The following is a 20,884-nucleotide window of genomic DNA, read 5'->3' as shown; positions in this document are numbered from 1 at the left end:
TAAATTTTTTCAGACATCTTACAGCTGTGGATGGATAGGTAGTATTCGTATACATACAAAACAAACATGGTCTGACAACACACTGAATGAGCATGTGCAAAAGGTCAAAACGTCGCGATATTTTGCGAAAGAGACATTTTAGAACCAGATGACAATTTGCGAAAAAGACCTTTTCCGCATGAGCTCTCTGAAAATATTCCAGTATAGTATAGGTTAACACAAAGTTCTGTTTAAAAGTTTTTGTTTTTAGTGTCCACAAGGTTTTAAGCAAAGGATTTTGTCATTCTCAAGATTTTATTCTGTTGATTTAAACAGAAAAATAGGGCCACTTCATCTCTTTTACTGACGCGGTTAAAGGCGAGTAAAGGAATAGGTGCGCAGATCATTCATCTGTACAAGTTGCTATGTTGGTCAAGTAACAAAAAAAATCAAAGTGTGTTTCAGTTGCTCCTCTTTCCGTGCAGATTGTTAAAGTCAATCAAAGCTAATAAACTCGGCATTTTTATTTTAGGCGATGGGCTAGCGATAAGCTTATGAACACATATTGCACATAACATATAACATTTCACGATGAGGACACCCTACTTAGGAAGAGATAGTGGGATAACAAGTAATTTTCCTTTTTCTTAACGCCTCCATTTCATAGGAGTGTACTAGTAGATTTAACGTTAAATCTGCTACCCTTATAAATCTGTTGGCTATATTCCTATTGTCTTGGTCTAAGTTAAGTAGAAAAAAAGTCTGTCAAGCTGAGCTGTCAACGTCAATAATTTGTTCTGACCATATTTTGGTTGATTTGTCGTTGTCAGTGTCAGTTTCCTTCACTCTCATTCACTTCATTTCATGTTCATTCATCAGTTTCAGATTTTCAGTCAGTTTTATTCAAGGAAATGGACTGGTAGTTTCTTTTTGTTGAAATTTATTATTAACGAATTCGTAAATACATTTGAATTGGTGAATTTTTATTCGATAATGTAATATACCGTGTATTGGTTGATTGTTTGTGATATCATAACTTTTTGGGTCTTGGTAAATCTGTAATTTGCACTTTATTTATCGCTGTGACAAGAAAAAGTGGTATTAGCTTCTAACTTTAGTTTTCTGTGAATTTTATTAATTGCCATGTAATGTAGTTTTGTATGAATGCAAAATGACAGTCACTTACACTGGCGAAGTAGCAACGTGTCGCGGTTTTGGAACCTTTTTAAAAGTTTTGTACCGGTGAGTTCAACGCATACATTACCTTTTTTTAAATTAAGATGTTAACCAGTTTCCACATTTTTAGTGCATGCCTGTTAATTAGGACTTTCTAGATACCTGCCTATGGAACCAATTAGGTACCTACATTATATTCATCCATAATATTATTTTAAATTTAAAAATGTAGCTTTTTTCTTGTGAACTCCTTGATCACAATTGACAAAATCTAATTAGACACAACAAACAACTAATCTTTAATTATATAGACTACTTTTAAATTATGTATCGGAATGAAACTCTACCTAAAAGCAAGTCTCAAATAAAAGAAAATATAATACATAATAAAAAAAAATTAAGTATGTGTGGTAAATACATATGTGTATGTTTTTATGAACTTACTGTTAATAATAATTTCGTTTACTGAAGGGCTATCTAATTAAGTGGATAACACTAATTAATGTCTTAATACTACTCTGTCAAGAAAGTAGCAGGAAAAGATCAATAATACACAAACTGTTTGTTATTCATCCAAATTTATTTTATCACCTTCAAAATATGCTCCTTTAGAAACGATACACTTACGCCAACGAATAATCCAATCATCAAAACATTTTTTAAACGCTGTTTCCGGAATTGAGGTCAGTTCTCACCGCGAATTCTCTTTTATGTCTTCTACCGATTGAAAACGGGTGCCACGAAGTGGTAATTTGAGTTTAGAAAAAAGAAAAAGTCGGCTGGAGCCATATCTGGTGAATATGGTGGTTGCTCGATGGTATTTGTTGAGTGTTTGGTTAAAAATTCGTTCACAATGATGGCCTTGTGCGAAGGTGCATTATCATGGTGCAAAATCCAAGAATTTTCTTTCCAAAAAACTGGCCTTTTTCGTCGGATTTGCTCTCTTAAACGCCGCATAACACTCAAATAATATTCCTTATTTACCGTTTGACCTTCCGGCAAGAATTCCGAGTGCACAACACCGCGATAGTCAAAGAAAACAGTCAACATGACTTTGACTTTTGAACGACTTTGGGGTGGTTTTTTCGGTTTCGGTTCAGTTGGAAGGCGCCACTCCGAAGCTTGTTAACTAGTTTGCATGTCAAACTCGTAAACCCACGTCTCGTCACCAGTATCAATGCGTTTCATGAATGTTGGGTCGGAATTGACTCGTTATAGCATGTCCTCAGCGACTCTCATGCGATTGAGTTTTTGAAAAAAATTCAGGTCTTTTGGGACTAGCCGAGCGGCAACATGTTTCATACCCAAATTATTAGTTAAAATGGTGCGGATCGACTCGTGAGATACAGAAAGTTCGGTGGCTATCTCTCTCAAAGTTGAATGAGGATTTTCAGTCACTATTTCCTTCACTTTTGCGATGTTAACTTCAGTTGCAGACGTTGATGGCCTACCAGAGCGAGGCAAATCTTCCATCACATCTCGACCGCTTTTGAACGCTTTGTACCACTCATAAGCACGAGTTTTTGATAAAGTCGATTCACCGTAAGCCTTCTGTAACATTTTCAGTGACTCCGAACACGATATTCCATTGGCAATGCAAAATTTAAGACAAACTCTTTGTTCGATGTTTTTATCCATTATGAAATTAGCAATACACACTAGATATGATATAACTAAAAATAGCACTGTATTTAATGTAAACAACAGATGCAACTCAAACTCCGCGCCAAAATGGAAAACAGTTGTGCCAATCTAACAACAACAAAAAAAACAAAAATTTGAATTTGGAACCATAAATAAATAATCCATTCCCGATACTTTTCTGACTGAATGTATTTCTATCTTTCTTTGAGGTTGATTGCCTCACTAAGTGAGCTATATTATAATAGCTAAAAAGAAACCCTTCACATTCCTCAAAAGTATAATTTGAAAGAGATTTCATAATGTTTATTTTATGTTAATAATAGTTGCTTGCTTTTTAAAATTTTGTTCACTACATAGTCTACATGGTGTCAACCCACCTTAGGCAGATGAGAATCACAAATTTTGGTTAGGGTATAAAAAGGCTTAATAAATTGATTTTGGCCATTTATTAAGCCCTATTTTTCATGACAACAGAGCTAAGATGTGGCCATAAGCATCTCTTAAGGTCATATAAACTTTTTTGTTGCATGCAATGTTTTCAATCAAAAACTACTTTACTCATTTTGATGATATTTTACACAGACAAGACCTTCAAGAGAAACATAAGCTACATTTTTTTTATGAAAGTCGTCATGGGAGCAAAGTCCCTTGCAAAGTCTAGTTCTTAAATAACTTTTCATCAGTTAATTAACTAAGAAATGCTTTCTTCATGACAAAGCACTTAAAGTATCTATTTTGTCTGGTCTTTGGCGTCCACAGCTTTTCATTATAGCAAGCATATCACCTTTAAGATTTGTTTGAAAAACAATATAGTAACAAATATCTTGTTAGTTACCTTATCATTTATTTTACACTAGCGACCCGCCCCGACATCGCACGGGTGCAAAATTCGGAAAAAATTATACATTAAACAAAATTTACCTATTCATAAGCATAACTCTCCAAATCAATAGCTTAATAGGACAGGCTTATAAACTATGGATTGTTCTTTTAGGCGATGGGCTAGAAACCTGTCACTATATGAATCTCAATTCTGTATTTAACCCTAACAGCTCAGCATGGCCAATCAGTCTTTTAAAACTGCTGGCTCTGTCTTCCCCATAAGGGATATAGATGTGATTATATAAATGAGTGAATGAATCAACTACTTTCCGTTTAGCATATCTGGAAAAAAATACTTTACCTTACTTTGTATTTGCTCGAGTGTATATCAGCAACCTTAAGCTTAGTTTCACAAACTTCCTCATGAATTGACAGAGATTGAAAGATTAGTTGTGCATATCAGTTGTTCCACGAGGAAAACTAGAACCATACATCATTATAGATAGTGGATGGGTAGGCAACAAACACAAGATAATCTGTTTCAAGGACGAACGCTATAACGCCTACGATGGTACGGTTAGGTCTTACGAAAACCTGGAAGCTATTTTGGGAATTTCAGTAAATATCTAGCCATGCCACCCCTGCCAAGTGTAGGGGGAAGACGCCGACCGAAAAATCAAATGGCCTGACAAGGCGCGACGCTATGAGCATAATAGGTAATGTATGTATGTACCTATAAGTATAGAAAACTACACCACACGGCACATTTATCTATTGTTACCAACCTTTTCAGTTAGGTTGCATAGGTCAGACTGAAGTAACTTTCGTCTAAAAAAACTGACTTACCCAATCCAGGATAAAGTTCAATAGGCGTACTCACACGGGCTTCTCTCCAGAGACTAAAATGCAACCGAAATTATTAAGGGTACTGACCGTACGTACATTATATGATGACTCTTACATAATTGGTCATATCAAAAGCGATTGTTCAAATTTTTTTTCCTTTCGAGTTTCAGATAATAATTTCGACTAGGTAAAAAATTATCTTTTTGAAAGGTATTTTTCGACATTTTAGGTTTTTAGAAAACAAGGTTCCGACATACAAAGCGCCAGTAGAGCCTCGCTCTCGTGTTTGTTTCGTCAACGGAAACTGCCACGATGTTTGCTTATTTTACTAGCAGTTTCAGCTGTTGCGACCTTGATGATTCACATTATCTTGTAAGTACAGCTAGTAAGGTACTTACTAAGTTTAAATACACTCCCATGCGATACCAAAGACCCTTCTGAAGTTGGAGTGGACGAAACGTCTCCTACATAAGGATATTACTAGTTTGAAATTATGTTGCTAAAATAACTGGGAAGAACACGAAAACTTTATTTGTGAAGTTGTTTTTATTTGGCAGAAACATTATAAAATTGATGATACTCCACTTTGAAAGGTAATCCAACAGGGCTTATGAACAATATTAGCTATTTTAATGGTCTTAACTAGAGTTAAACCATTATTTTAAATTTACCTTTTTTTAAATCTATGATATTAGGAGGGTCTGTATAAAATTAAATAAATCTATATAAGACTAATTAAAGAAAACTGAAAGATAAATCTACAAATAGGCCTTAATAGTTTAGTGGTGTTAGTTTTACTAACACTTATTTACAAAAATGCAAGTTCTGGCAGATCGGAGTCTCGAGGAGAAGTGTCCTGAAAGCTAGCAGCATTGCCACGACGAATGGCAATGCTTTATTTTTTGAGCGAGATAAAGACCAGCCCTCTGATCACGAGTAACCTCGACAATTTTTCGGGTGATGACGTCGTATAATTTATGTGCAGAAGGTCCCCATGGCCACAGAGTCTCAACCCCAAACGCCTTAAACATGTTGTTATTCCCGATAACTGCATATTTAGGCCGTTTGAGGTCTTCTGCAGCTTCCGCAGCAGAGCCGGCCTTGGACGCGGTGGTTTGGAGGTGGGACTGTACCAAGGCGTCCACACAAGTGGCAACCAATGTTGTGAAATCAAAAGTTTTGATAATTATTAAGCGATATGAAGTATCCTATAATAATGAATGAATATCATTTTACAATGAATAAAAATTTTGAATTTGAATTAAACCATTATCGGGCCGTACCTTAACTGACGTTTTTCCTAAAATATACAATGACAATGGGTTTCCATTAGCCTATATATACATATGTATATATGTTATCAAAGTAGCGAACTTATAAAAGTACTTATAGTATCACAATTAAAATACGTTCTAATATTGATATCATACTAATTACCTACCACATAGTCAATCTGGCTTTTAAATTACCTGGAAAAGTACTTAGTAAGTAAGTAAATGCTATATTGTTTAATAAAGAAATAGATTACAAATATAAAACAGTAGTAAAGTACAAGGGCGGGCTTATCCCTAAGTGGGATCTCTTCCAGCCAACTTGACAGTCAAATTTACTTAATTTTTTTAAGTTAACCCGTATCCATTAAGGACAAAAGGTTTATGCTGCTGTGTAGATCTGTAATATCACCAGGGTGAACCAAAGTAAGTAAACAGTTTGGTGTCTTTATTTCATTTTGGGAAAATATCACACAGGCGATGGATAAGCACCATCTAAAATAATTAAATAATACAACATTCGGTGAGAAAGTGGTAGACTTGGGTTGTCTTAAAATCAGTGCTCTGAGCAGGAGTCGAATAAATACGACATTTATTATGTAATTCATCTGAGTAATTGAGTTTTACCACCCTGTACAGAAGCTTTGGGTGCATCACTGATTTTGTACAGTTAGGTATGAGACCGTAATTTTAACGTGAATTTGGTGTGTATAAAATGCATAGTTTGGCTAACTTAAAAATGAATGCACTACTGATGTTCGTGTCGTAAAGGTCGTCGCTCCAGCAGATCAATACCGACCAGCTCGTGCCTGAATCCTCGCTGCCAACGCTTAACTCACAATGCGTTTGTCCCGTTCACTCGCAAATGACGCAAAAATTAAATTACATAAGTAGAAGACTAGCATGTTAATTCAGTGTCATCGTTATTTGCATGTTTTGAATTGTCTCATTCAAACTGCTTACAATGACCTATGACAGAAACTTGTTTCGTCGCTTAATCTTGTGTCACGAAGAAAAACGCAATTGGCATGATTGGTGTTTTAATACTCTTTATTAGTACTCGTTCCAGGTAGGACCAGCCCCGTTTTAAATAAAAACAACTTCATAGTAAGCATATATCCCTGAAAGTAGAAAACAAGCCATACAACTGATGAATCAACATTGGCTGTTTTTTAATGCAATACGACTTACTATGAAGAGTTATATATGAAATGCAGTTCAATATGAAATGTCGTGGTAGTAGTTACGAGGAAGTCGTAGGTCTCCGACGTGTCCACTAGAAATGTTCCAAGTTGTTACCAGGCAAGGGACATCTATTATTCAGTGCACCATTCGCCCTGCACTTACCGCAGTAGGTACCGCTTATTGTAGGTTCGTTGCACTACACAAATATGGATTTTAAATCGATCACTCGTATACTTACGTACGGTCAACAGCATATCAACTTACTCAAATTCATTATTACCGCTATTACCGCTCTACATAGTTCTAAGCAGGGAATTTGTTACGCGGTTGCCTGTAAATAAATCCGTCGTATCTTTTTTGAAACACCATTCTTTCGTGCATTGTACAAAGTTTCTGTGTATAGTCTCTTTTAATTCCTATCCGTTGGCCACTGACGCTATCGCTGCCCGATGGCAACGCCCAACCGTGAATTTTTGGGACTCCTTTAGGTCTAGGCGCACACACTGATATCAGCGTGTGTACCCAGGACTGCCTGGGTTCGATTTTTCTACTTGGTCATATATCTAACTAGTGGTCATTATGATGCTTTCTCCTCTTGTCAATGTATTTGTGTAATCAACTTTTTGATCGTATTTAGGCTAAGTCTTTACAAATAAACAGTGGGCAAATGTAACACTACTCAAGTGAGCTAGCGGCTAGATAGGTATATGACTCTCAGTTAGACTCTGCAGTTATAAACATGTACATTGATAAAAAAAGCCGAAGTTTTAAATGCAGCAGTCAGCATAAACAAATCACTGGCATACACCTATGCCATTTTTGTCTGATGTTTCGTAAAATGGTGACTCACTGAAACTCAAATATAGTTCTTAAAATATCGTGATGTCATTTTCATCATCGCTCAGACGCACCTTTGCCATTATCATAAGACGCGTACAACTGTATGCTAACCGAAGGAAAACAAATCTACCAATATGATGGCAAAGAATGTCAGCAGACAAATAACGACCGAAACTTGGCAAACCTGGCGAATACGCTTAATTGACGTAAAACCGCATAAGTACTAAACTAAATAAATAAGTGAATGAAAAAATGGCTGATCGATTGGTCAAACCACACATAAAAATAAAATAAATACATAATGTAAATGAACGCGGACATTAATTAATTGACTAAGACAGAAAAAAACTAAGTGAAACTTCAAAATGTCTTGAGATTATCTATTGTGAGTATAGTAAGTACTTTATGAAGTAATGATATTCACCATGTATTCACCCGAACGAATGATAAGAATAAAATCAAGTTTGAAATTAAATAAAGAGTAAAATTAGTAGTAGACTTTGAATTTCGTTACAAATGTGCCTGATTGGGTATTTACATCGTTGTCCTGCCGGTGACGTCATACCTGGCGCGCCGTCATTACGTCATATCCTGTCGCTTATTGTCATGGTATTATGCGAAGAGTGCTTTTGAACAAAAATATCGATGTTATATTTTTGTTCATTTATGCTATATTATTTTCTAGTATGTCAGGAAACCGAACATATCGGTTGCGATTGCGAACATTGGGCGTTTAGGCGTTTTGAAGCTCTACATTAAATATATTGAGTATCATATTAAGATTACTTTTAAACCAAGAGACGAATACGAGTACAAATTGAAATGGTATGTTTAAGTCTAATCAACGCTTATGTTGAAGACTAGCGTGCAACACGTAACAGCTGTAATTTATAACTCGCTCTTCGCAGTACAAGGTCACTAAAGTATATAAAAACTTAAAACCATTTGATTAGCAATGCTTGTCTTATCGACGCTCAGTAGATGATACTTATGTAGAATATAATATACCTACATCAAATACGACTACTGCAACGTCTCTCGATGTTTACTTGTAACAGTTTAGCAACTAAAATTAGCAACTTTTTTGTTTACTTTTTTTGCGTATAATGGCCTTCTCAGGTTATTACACTTCTGCCAATCTTATTTAGGTAAGTACTTGTGAGAAACAAGGTTAACATAACTGATAAATCTCGCTCAGGCTCAGCCTGTGTAGATCTCTGGATCAATCATTAGAAGAACCTAGCTTTTGCGCGGAGCTAACTACGTAGAAATTTTCAGAATAAAAGAAGCATACTTATATCATTCCTGAAGGTTTATTCTCTCTTTGTACCAATTTGCATCAAAATCGGTTTAGTAGTTTTTGAATTTATTCGTTACGAACATACAAACTTAAAATGTTTTTTCTTTATTATTATATTAGTGTGGACAAATCGTGAAAGCGATATGTTGTTTTCAAAACTTAGGTTCGCTTAAATGTAAAGACAATGTTATTAATTTCATAATGTTTAAAAAATTACCCACATAAGTTCAGCCTTAGATTATGTAGTGTGTTTTTTGTATATTTTTTACATAATATATTATTTTTTAATTTAATATCTCAGCACAATACTAGGCAAAACTTCCTACTGTATGCGTGACAGATGTCTCTTGGCTGGTAAGTACATACTCGTAGGTATGCGAAACGAAGCGAAACACAAGTCTTGACTTTAGCATAAATACGAGTCTTTATAAATTGGATAAAAGTGTGAATTAGAGAGCATTTGATACAATGATGATTTGATATATGATCCTTCCTTGACACGCCAGTTTGATGTTTATGTTAATTGTTTGTTCCAGATGGCGGGGCAGCATTTACAAGCTGGTGTGGTTAGATCTTCTTGTATTCCTACTAATATATTATTTTCTAAATCTAACTTACCGGCTATTCCTGGACGAGGAAGCAAAAAAGTACGTTCTTTTCTCATATCATACATACACGTAGTCATGTCTATATTCCTTGCGGGGAAGACAGAGCCAACAGGCTTGAAAAGACTGAAAAGCCACGTTCAGCTGAATGGCTTTATGAAGGGATTGATATTCAAATAGTGACAGATTGCTAGCCCATCGTACACAAGAAAAATCCCAAGTTTATATGCCTTCCTTTAGTCGCCTATTACGACATCCGAAATATGGACTGGTTCTATTCTAAATTGCCGGAAACCACACAGCAATTTTCTGATATCTCTTAACTGATATTTCTTGAATGATACGTATTGTATTTTTATCAGCAAACACCTTCGAATGTTAATTAAGGAATTGATTATAATGTATCAACGAATTCGTTGTTCGAGCTGTAGACATTTTTGAGATACATTTAATTATTTGCAGTGTCGTGACCACGACCACGTCACGACGTCGAAATTATTGAAACGAGAAAGCTTTCCCAGCTGATTAGAAAATTTGGTCAAAATTGTTTTTCATATCTTTGTGCAGAACATTCGAAGGTGTGGTGAACTACTGCAGTTTCCACGGCAATGTGATCCCATTGTCGTTTGTCCTGGGTTTCTACGTGACGGTAGTGATGAACCGGTGGTGGAGCCAGTACACCACCATACCGTGGCCCGACTCCATCGCCGTGTTCGTATCTGCAACTATTCACGGACAGGTAGAATATATGTGTATTATTTATTACAATTACTCTGGTTAATTTAAAAAAAAATTAATAACGCATTTGCGTCATTACGGCCAAACATTAATAAATTATAGATAGAACTAAAAGCTTGAATGAATTTCAATTAAGATAAGGTTAAGCTTTATTTATATTCCGTTTTATTTAGGAGCGTCTTGTTACATAATTTTGTCTTCTTATTTGTCTTTCCATCCCGTACTTATAATCCTACTATCCTACTACTATTATAAAGGCGAAAGTTTGTATGGATGTTTGTTACGCTTTCACGCAAAAACTACTGAACCGATTACCATATAATTTGGTATGTAGGTAGCTGAAGACCCAGAATAACACATAGGCTACTTTTTATCCCAGAGTTCCCGCGGGATTGATAGGGTTTCCATGCGGACGAAGTCGCGGGCGGCCTCTAGTATTAGCATATACTTATTAAAAGTAAATTAAGCATGAAACTTTTACTTATGCTACGACAGTCACTTATCATCAGACGAGTACGAAAAAATACTTTAAATACGTGCGTACAATACAATTTGTGATACTGATTGAATACGAATATAAATTTTGCTAAGCACATTGTAATGCTTGCAAAAAATATCGGATTGGAACGGAAAAAGACCGCCGATATACTTTTAATATCATATCAACTAATAACTCCACAAGATGACTCATTTATTTTAATTTGTGTCTATTTAGTCTAGTTTGATAGGTCTATAACTTTGCTGCAATAAAACGACAGTAAACGAATCAAGGATTCTGCCTGATAAGAGTACATTTATCATGTGATGCGAGATAAAGATGACAAACAAAGTACGTGATGTTTTCATACAGTAGTGATATAGGTACTAAGTCGATAAAATCGCAAATACTTACACAGATGTTTACCGTTATTTTTTCATTCTACCAATGTATATTTTTAAGAAAAATTTGTGGACTGGCTTCAATTCCATTTCAACGTATGGCGACTCTTAGATTTTAATCATCGATCATAAGAAAAGTGGACAATGACGGCAAATTGATTTTGTTTTTCGTAAAACTTATAGGACTCATACAATTATATACATAGGTATATAGTTGATTGCAACATGAGTTTTCTTAATAAGAAAATGGCAGATCAATTCTGAAATCTTTAAAAGTAATTTGTGGTATAGAAACAATAAAAGTATTGTTTACAATGTCAAGGATGTTGCCTTGATTTATGCTCGCTGCGTTAGTGATTATGTACTTAGATGTTTCCTCTATACCTACTTGCTTGGTGCTATTTCTAACGAGGGCATTGTGTGTGATAATGTTCTCGCGTGAGTAAAAACGTATAAATAAGTATAATAAGGAAGCGATTTTGAGATACCGAAAGGTATCTAATCTAATCATATTTTATTGAATAATTCTGGAGAATTCACAACACTATCTACTTATAAAATAATCAATTTCAAATTTCATGACAACCGAATACCTACTAGCTTGTGATATTGAGTTGATAAGGTTTGTCAAAGAGCCACGCCCCAGAATAAAGATTTTGAGCATCACGCTTGATCATAATGATCATGCGATTCATGCGCTACTCTATGTACTTAAGAGTGGAAAAAAGAAGGAAAAGACTGGGGTTTTTTAAAAGTTTATGTTTAGTATTTATTAAGTAAAAAGCATATGATAACGTTTCATTATTTGCAGTAAGTATGTGGGAAAACGGGACAAAATAAATGATTGTACCCTTGAGCCGGCAGGACGAGCGGGGGCGACTGATGCGACGCACGATCGTCCGCTACGTGTGTCTCTGTCTCACAATGGTGCTCACCATGATATCACCCCGGGTTAAGAAGAGGTTCCCCACAAGAAGCAACTTCGTAGAAGCAGGCTTACTTCTTGAAAATGAAAAGACAATTTTGGATAATCTCAACGAAAAATTTCCGAAGCCCTCGAAGCATTGGTAATGACGAGCTTGTAATAAAACGCTTTCCTATTCGACCCTCAGTATAACGTCATTAAACGTGCAATAAAACGCTGTAAGATTGCCGTCATCATTAAAATTCGTCATGCGGTTGATAATAAATAATTCCGTAAATGTAAGTGGAACTAGACTCATGTGCTTAAACGAAATTGGTGCAGTTATTACTGTTTAACTTGAGTGCTTCTAATGACCGACGAAGATCGCTAATATTCCATCATGATTTTGGAGTGTTTGTAGCATAAAATCATTTAACGAGCATGACATAATACATGTAGTTTGATTGATAGTTTTATTTGCTTTTAGTAAATAGTCATATATATTTTGAATAAATTATCTTACACTGAAGAAATTTTCCTCACTACAAGGCCATACCAGTTTAAACAAACATGTTAATACCTTTATTAAATTGTTTTAGGTTACCAATAGTATGGGCGACGAGTATAGTGACTAGGGCCAGGAAAGAGGGCCGGATAAGAGATGATTTCGCAGTCAAAACTATAATAGATGAGCTAAATAAGTTCAGGGGGCAAGCTGGCCTGCTCCTTAGTTACGACACAATCAGTGTGCCGCTTGTATATACTCAGGTACCTACGCATTTTGGTCTATTTCAAATGCGTTTAGCAATTATCTTAATTACTGTTGTAATGTAGCTTAGTTAGGAACTTTACGCCTTCAAAGGCGGTAATGGATATGGTGAATGCCGTCTGAATAGTCATTGATTGTTGATTTTACACCACATTAAAGTACAATTATAGGGAAAAAGATCAAGAAGTAATTCTATTTATCCTTTTCATCATCTTGTCCATTGGATGTAAGCATTATGAATTATTCACAACATATAATCACCTCTGTGCCAACAGTCATCAGAAGACTGAAAGGCCACGTTCAGCTGTTTGGTTTAATGATAGAATTGAGATTCAAATAGTGACAGGTTGCTAGCCCGTCGCCTAAAAGAGGAATCCCAAGTATATAAGCCTATCTCTTAGTCTCCTTTTATGACATCCATGGGAAAGAGATGGAGTGGTTCTATTCTTTCTTCTAATGGTGCCGGAAACCACACGGCATATTTACTAACCAGTAATACATTTTTATATAACGATTCATTGGTGGAAATGATTTTCATCATGAACTATTGTTCTTTTTTATTGGGTGAAGATTATACTTTGTCGTTAGCGTAGACTTGATTGAATGCTTCATAGGCAAGTTATTTCTTACCGATCAAATTACCCGTAAGTAGGTAAGATATTTTCCGTTCTGTTTCAGGTAGTTACCATAGCTGTTTACTCATATTTTATAACGTCCGCGTTGGGAAGCCAGTGGGTCGACAACAAACTGCAGTCGCAAACAGCTTCCGTGAACATCAGTAATATAGATCTATATTTTCCTATATTTAGCACATTAGAATTCTTTTTCTACATGGGATGGCTGAAAGTGGCCGAGTCATTGATAAATCCTTTCGGTGAAGATGACGACGATTTTGAAGTGAACTGGCTGATCGATAGGGACTTGCAAGTGAGTAATAGATTCTTAAATCTGAATTGCAAAGGCATGCACTGTTAGATTCTGGTACAAACAAGTGCTTGATTCTAAGATACGTATAAGTGCCTACTATTGCTAATTTATGACTGAAGCTTACTGAGCTTTCGCGAGTGCCAGAAAGTATGTAGTCAGATCAACAATTAATGTTTTCACTGCAGGTGTCTTACATGATCGTGGACGAAATGCACCACGAGCATCCAGAGCTGATCAAGGACCAGTACTGGGACGAAGTGTTCCCCGCGGAGTTGCCTTACACGATTGCTACGGAGAACCAACGGGAGGAGCATCCTGAGCCTTCGACCGCTCGCGTGGCGGTCCCCGTGCGGCAACGAAGTATGGTCACAGTTGCTCCCTCGTCGGTCAAAATTGACGAGATGGTACCTTCAAACACCGTGAGTTACAAGTTCGCCCCGCCCGAGGTTAGACTCGCCCTATTTTAAGCATGCTGCACGCTCGGATATCATGGAGCTTAGCAGTGTGTCGGTGTCAAGGGTTGCCAGGTTTATGTCATTCCTTATATTGGTGATGGTATCTGTAGTGATACCGTTATTTTCTTATTGATAATTGTGAGTTTTTTTTAACAAACCCTATGAAACAAAAATGATCATACTACCTAATAATATACATCACTTTGATGCTAATGAGTTAAAACATTTCTGATTAACTGACATATCAATAAAGTTTTGCCGCATCTTTCTTCTATTTTGTCCCTTTAGTGGTCTTATCTTGTTCCAATTTTGAATCCTGATAATTCAGTCTTCATGTCAGGATTTTATATAGTTAGTCACTTGTCACCATTTTCAAATATAAATTGAAAAGTCGTAAAATCATTCATGTGACAGTTGTTAGTGATAACTAAATAGTAGTTAAAATAAACCAGTACCTTGTACTGGTTTATATTGTTTAAATTATTCTCCATGAAATCTGTTTTATAGCCATGGCAGCCCTGATAATTAATGTTACAGAATAATAGGAGTAACTAACCTAGACATACATATTAAGTTTATAAATATATAAGTATAAATTAAAAAAGGACTTATATGTAGTTGCTTTACATCTTTAATACTATGATTTTATCTTACATTTATTTGATAACCAACTAACGTATATGGAAATTATAATATTCTGGTGTGGTTTTTATTATTTCACCGCTAGTAAGAAGCCTGTAATGTAAACTAAAATATATTTTTCATTGTGAGAGTTTACTTACCAGCAATGTAACTTCTTAACAACTGCCTACGATACTTGACTTTCGAAAATGTGTGATAATTGTTTTCCATTGACAACGTACTAAGGATTCTTGTATCGTACCTACCTTGTTACTCGGTCTTCTGTTACTGATATTTTGAACGTCAATTTTCGTAAATGGTCTTCATATTGTATGTTTGTCTATCTGATGTAAAATAACCACATGTTTTTCTTAAAAAGTGTTGTTTAACTGCCGATCTTTTGCCTCGCAGTGTTTAATGTTCTGTTTGATTTGTGCACGAAAATAAAGCTGTAAATATTAGCTACCTTCGAGTAATATCTGTGAAACTGTGATAGTAAATAAATTCGTAATTTTTCTTTTCTATCTTTTAACTAATTAATCAAAAATATTCTATTCTTTTGTCTCGTTCCAGTTAATTGTTAAATAATAAAGTCAGTTTGTGTACAGTTTCTTCTTCCGCATTCTTTTGCAAACTACCTGCTAACTTAAAAAAATGTAGTCATATTTTTTTTCAAATTTCTAGCAACTTCAAATGAACGATGATGCCGCATCTGGTATTCACTTTATCGTGTCGCGGGGGAGTAAGCGCGGGAAGAAAGACGATAGGAACTCTATGGGGTCGACGAATTCCATGACGTCACTTCAACAAGCGCCTATGGCGAGAGTGGCGTCTGTCACCTCGATGTTGAAGAGACTGTTCTCGAAGGAGGACCAGAGACAAGCGGGGACGCAGGTTGGATCCCAAACTGATGGAGGTGAGAGCCTTTTATGGGTACACACATACTCTCGGCATACTCTAGGGATTCTGAGGAATAAACTTTTTATAAAAATCTTATTCGTATTTCTGGATTCGTAAGAATGTTTCATAATATAATTTTTAGCTGTATTATTCATGGCAAAAAATAGGTTTTATTGTTATTTACCTAAGATACCTTGCGGTAGCTTGGATTTTCAGATTCGAACAGAATCTGAAAATCCAAGCTACCGCAAGCTTTGTGCTGCACGTCATGCTTACACTGAGGTGTTGCATAATTGCAATGATATGTAAGTATGATCTACATTCAGCTACTTCTAATATCAACCCATATATTGACGTGAAATAATTCATAATGAATCGAAGTAAACAGTAAAGTTAGCGCTATTTTAATTGCTACTCACGAATTCCAGAGAGCTAATTGCATCCGCATGATTGTATGAGTTAAACATCCGTTGGTATCAAGCAATGGATTATTAATATGGAAGGGTTCTTATTTAAGAAATATAAAAAAAAATACCTATCTGAATTTAATGTTACGATTGCAATACGGTTTAATACAACAATTTTCAATAAGTGACTCTAATAAAAAATCTGGTCCATTCGCTCTTAAGATCAATAATATTTATATCAAATGTTTCATCTTCCCTCTCTCTCTTACTCTGCGGTTAGCCTCAAAGACAAAGAAAGAGAGAGAGAAGATAAGACGCTTTGTCAACGTTCATGAATCAACCCCCTGATTGCCTGCCTAGGTAAACTTACGAAACAAAACAGTATCGCTCCATATAATATACTCATCCTACTAAGCCTGACTGTAATTTGCCCCAAAATGTGTTAATTATATTTTCAGTGTCGCGTTTCTCAGTATCCGCCAGCAATCCGGCCCTGAACAAGCCGGCGGCGGCTAGCGGCAGTATGAAGATAGCCAACGAAGTCATCGAAGAGGTCGACGAACAGACGACCATTACCAGCATGGGCAAACGTCCCGAGAATAGGTAAGTAGTATTCTTCTCCGCAAACTGCTCCTACTTTTGATGCAGGGTAAACGGTTAATATTATATTTTTATATACACACCTCTCTGGAGGAGCCCGGGGTACTTTTGACCATGATCTTGGATTAGGGGAGTCAGGTTTTTACATGAAATGAGTCCCATATTTACTGCTCAACCTTTACAAGGGAACTTTACTCTTATTGTATCACATTACACATCTAGTGGCCTGTAGGTGCAGGTTTCATTTCCAAATCTTCTAATAATGAAATCAATCTCATAGCAATATTTACAAAAAATCTGCTAAGTATATCTTAAATGATTTGTCACTTCACCCACTACTCAAAACAGAATAATTTATCAACAAACCATATTCAAGGTAAATAATGAGTCACGTCACAGAGGATGCAAACTGATCATTGTATACTCAACTGCAAAAACTGTAGTAGTTTAGGTACTTAAGATTCAAAGGTGATCAACCTTCATATCAAAACGTACAACGACGCAGAATCTTGGTATAACGAAGTAGGTACATATGCTATGCTATTATACCGAGGTAAAATCTGCGTAAGTACTGTTGAAAGTAAATAAAGTGACCAACACACCTATATGTATAAGCGTGAAGGGGTCAAACAGAAATACTCGGTTGAAGTCTAAATTTCCCGAAACGACAGTACCTATTAGTACACTAGTTTTCAGAAATTCATTATGTATAAAATACTTACTACAACAGCATTCTTTGTATTCAATGTGTTTCTGATTATGTTCTGTCAAGTGTATTACACCACTATCAATGCAAAGTCCCTCATTGTAATTCAAATCCATTCGCTTCATTACATATGAGTTGAGTTTTGGCCATGACCATTGGAATCGAATTTAAAAAGTAAGAGTTTTTTATAAGGCACTTAGGTTATTTTTCTGGTGACTGTTATATACTGTGGCATAATAATAATACTTGTCTGTTAGTTTTCGAAACGGTAAGACTGATCATGACGAAAGTCACCCGCTTACCTATTGTCATCTACAAAAAAAACCAGTAAAGTATTAAAATGTACACACCTTTTTAATAGGTTATACATGAAAAAGATATCTATGTGCCTTTACATTTTTACGTGTTGCAAAAGGTGAAAGTACATATTTCAGGTTTGAGGTTTGAACTTTTGATTATGGCTAATAATTTTTAATGTAGGTATGAGTTCGATTTTTTAAAATTACCTATGGTTTACGTTACAAAAACTATGGTTGGTGTATAATAAGTACCAGTCGCGAACAACTCCATTATGCAATGTTCAAAAGGAAAGAGTTTATTTTGGTGTTTTGAGAGAAACGTCGCAACTGTATTAAGCTAAATAAAGATGTTATGCCCAAAATAGAGCTGTCTCCGAGGATACTACTAATTCAGAACACCGACGACATAAACAATCTTCATGCTTTTTTGTAGCAAATATTATTATAATAGGATTGCCAAAACGTTACGTAGAGGTTTAATTATGTTTAAAATGTTTTACATACGGATAATTTATGGCCCAAAATCGCGTAGTCTTATTGACATTGAATTCATTTTAATTTAAACGTATGCAATATATTCACAAAAATAAGTTGTAATTTATGCTTTTTGTTTCAGGCCAACGGCGATGAGTTTGTTTAATCAGAACCCTATAAATCCTAGTGAACCAGTGAATGTTCCGTCCAGAACATCTAATCATAGTTCCAGTAAGTTATTTATTAAAACCTCTTATTATTGTATACTTAGATAATTTCATTTTTATTTAGGGTGAATAAGCAGATGATTATTTCTTCCAATACTGAGGCTCTATCTTGGGTGGAGCATTTTTTAACCGTCATAAGCATTTTCTCAATAAAAAGCAATCTTTCATACAAAAATATATACCCACATTCAAAAGGGTATGTGTGGTCATAAATGTAGCACAAAATTTAGATATTTCAGCATTGTTTCACAGTCCAATAAACTGCTTCTTTGGTCGGTTTACTCTTATTATGTCAGTAATTCTTAGTAATCGTATGTCTCGAGTTCCTTGAACATCGGATCACATTTAACTCGTAGGTTTGTTGTTACTGAAACGTGACACATCAATTACGGCCTTAGGCATATTTTCGCAGTAGTTAGTTATTTTTTCTCTGCCTCTGAGAGATAGAGGAAGATACTACACCTTTCACTATCTCTCAGAAGCAGGCAATATTGTTAAGTTGCAAGTAGTATTCCATAACCGCCAATTCACTTTGATGCTAGCTCATTAAAACAAATAACTTTCACAGACCCCAGACTGTCAACATCGGCGCCAACAAACAATAATTGGGGCCGAACCAATGCTGGAGATAAGAGTCCAGCGGCGCAGTCTCTGAGCACTCAGCAGTCATTCCCGAGTCTACCCGACGAGGCGCGGCCCCGGCTCGACAGCGATGTGGGGCCCTCGCTCAGTGCGGCCGGCAGCAACACTCTCAGTGAGTGTATCTCTCCCCTAAGAACGAGAAAGCGATGTTGTGTATCAGTTAATATTAGACGTTTCTCTGTTCATGCATACCTATTTTTATGTTACCGCGACACATGGACTTAAATGTCCCTTGATTCACTTGTCTCTTTACGATTTAAAGAAGTATATTATTTATAAAAGAAATCTTTTATTTTCAGTGGACGAAGTAGACGGTAACGAGGATCCAGACATGGACGATTTCGATCGTTTACGAAGCATTAGAGAGCAAAATCGACGCGATAAGTATTTGCAAAAGCTGATGGCCGCGCGTTCAGTCAGCGCTCAACAGGTAGTTGTGACTTTAACTCTTAACAGGGCTGATACGACATAACACTTCATCACGTCTATATCCCTTGCGAGGTAGACAGATTCAACAAAAAGTCTTCAAAAGACTGAAAGGCCACATTCAGCGTTTGGCTTAATGAAATATTGACAGGTTGCTAGTCCATCGCCTAAAAGAGGAATCTCAAGTATAAAAGCCTATCCCTTAGTCGCCATTTACGACATCCATGAGAAAGAAATGGAGTGGTCCTATTCTTCTTTCTATTGGTGCCGGGAACCACACGGCACACAAGCACGGCACGGCAATAGCGCTTAAATTTTAGTATTTTAAGCTTGGGTTGTAATTAACTTCTTCTTATCATTAAATTATCAGGAAACATATTCAGGAAGGACTTTTATTGTTTTTGTGACTTGGCATTCCATAAGATTCCGAATTTTTTACGTGATTAATCACCCCAGCTATCAGCAATCGAACTTCTTCAGAAGCTTATTTTTACCATGTCGAGTTTAGTCAGTCCCCGTCATAAAATATTAATGTCTATGTATATGAATCTTTATGTCATGGTCGAAGTACAGCCGAGTGCTTCATTTCGCCTTTTCTCGGGACTTTGTGGGAACATCAGCCATAAAAGGCCACTAAATATATGAACATTTTGAGTAAATATTATACCACTCAATTGAACTTCTTGTATTATTTACTACTAAATCCTATTATTTCTAATCCCTCTTCAAAAATTTAAAAAATCGCTTTCTACGAGTACTTCATTTAAATATTTTGTTGACAGCCTACGGGGAGCCTGGAGTTGATCGACAATGATTTGTTATTAGAAGATCTATTAGCACAATCAGCAGAATCAAGAAAGCAAGACGTATCAAAAAGTGATACGAAGGACACCACCTGACACAGTAGTTTTATATTCCAGTGGGATTGAAATAGGACATCTCAGTGCAGTTCAGTATTAGCAATTGTGATAATAAGTTTTTAAAATAAGGAAATCAGTTTGAATCATGTGTCCAGATAGAATGTATGTATCTGTTGCTGTACATAGTTATAAAATTACGATTAAATAAAATATAATAGAACTTAGGAATTATTTTCTCTAATCCTGAATTACGACTTATTAGCTTTTACCCGCAGTGGATTAAGCGCCTACTACAAAAAGCGAGGAATTTAGCGCCATTAATGCAGGTTTTACGCAAATCCTACGGGATGAAAGGTATCCTACGTTCTTCTCTAGTCTCTTA

General features: G+C 35.9%; 2 protein-coding genes across 6 annotated transcripts in view; one reads left to right on the top strand and one right to left on the bottom strand.

The window, feature by feature from the left end:
- Positions 1-20,884, bottom strand: part of LOC106131142 (large ribosomal subunit protein eL39) — a 71,839-nt gene that overhangs the window by 45,134 nt on the left and 5,821 nt on the right. Inside the window, exon 4 of one of the 2 annotated variants that reach the window (XM_060944735.1) lies at positions 19,994-20,003. The exons of the other annotated variant lie outside the window; for it this stretch is intronic. The gene's annotated coding sequence lies outside the window, so the exon portion shown is untranslated. Of the gene's footprint in view, positions 1-19,993; positions 20,004-20,884 lie in introns of those variants that run through there. 2 annotated transcript variants of the gene reach the window in all.
- Positions 864-20,724, top strand: LOC106131266 (bestrophin-4). 4 transcript variants are annotated; one of them, XM_060944733.1, is made up of 13 exons: positions 864-1,221; positions 9,600-9,710; positions 10,236-10,407; positions 12,150-12,352; positions 12,789-12,957; positions 13,637-13,885; positions 14,071-14,304; positions 15,646-15,877; positions 16,727-16,871; positions 18,490-18,578; positions 19,143-19,328; positions 19,516-19,646; positions 20,425-20,724. In XM_060944733.1, the coding sequence occupies exons 1-13, from the start codon at positions 1,151-1,153 to the stop codon at positions 20,539-20,541; spliced, it is 2,109 nt and encodes a 702-aa protein (XP_060800716.1). In that variant the 5' UTR covers positions 864-1,150; the 3' UTR covers positions 20,542-20,724. The 4 variants fall into 4 exon arrangements, with proteins under 4 accessions (XP_060800716.1, XP_060800715.1, XP_060800717.1 ...); XM_060944732.1 differs by having other exon boundaries at positions 14,071-14,331; XM_060944734.1 differs by lacking the exon at positions 13,637-13,885 and having other exon boundaries at positions 14,071-14,331.

The sequence above is a fragment of the Amyelois transitella genome, chromosome 6 (assembly GCF_032362555.1).
Source record: "Amyelois transitella isolate CPQ chromosome 6, ilAmyTran1.1, whole genome shotgun sequence".
Taxonomy (NCBI): domain Eukaryota; kingdom Metazoa; phylum Arthropoda; class Insecta; order Lepidoptera; family Pyralidae; genus Amyelois; species Amyelois transitella.
This window is presented reverse-complemented; position numbering and strand designations above follow the sequence as displayed.

Coding starts and splice junctions, on each gene's coding strand:
- LOC106131266 (XM_060944732.1), top strand. CDS start 1,151: ATGACAGTCACTTACACTGGCGAAGTAGCAACGTGTCGCGGTTTTGGA. Junction 14,332..15,645: donor ACAAGTTCGCCCCGCCCGAG/GTTAGACTCGCC, acceptor TCAAATTTCTAG/CAACTTCAAATGAACGATGA. Junction 19,329..19,515: donor GGCCGGCAGCAACACTCTCA/GTGAGTGTATCT, acceptor TTTTATTTTCAG/TGGACGAAGTAGACGGTAAC.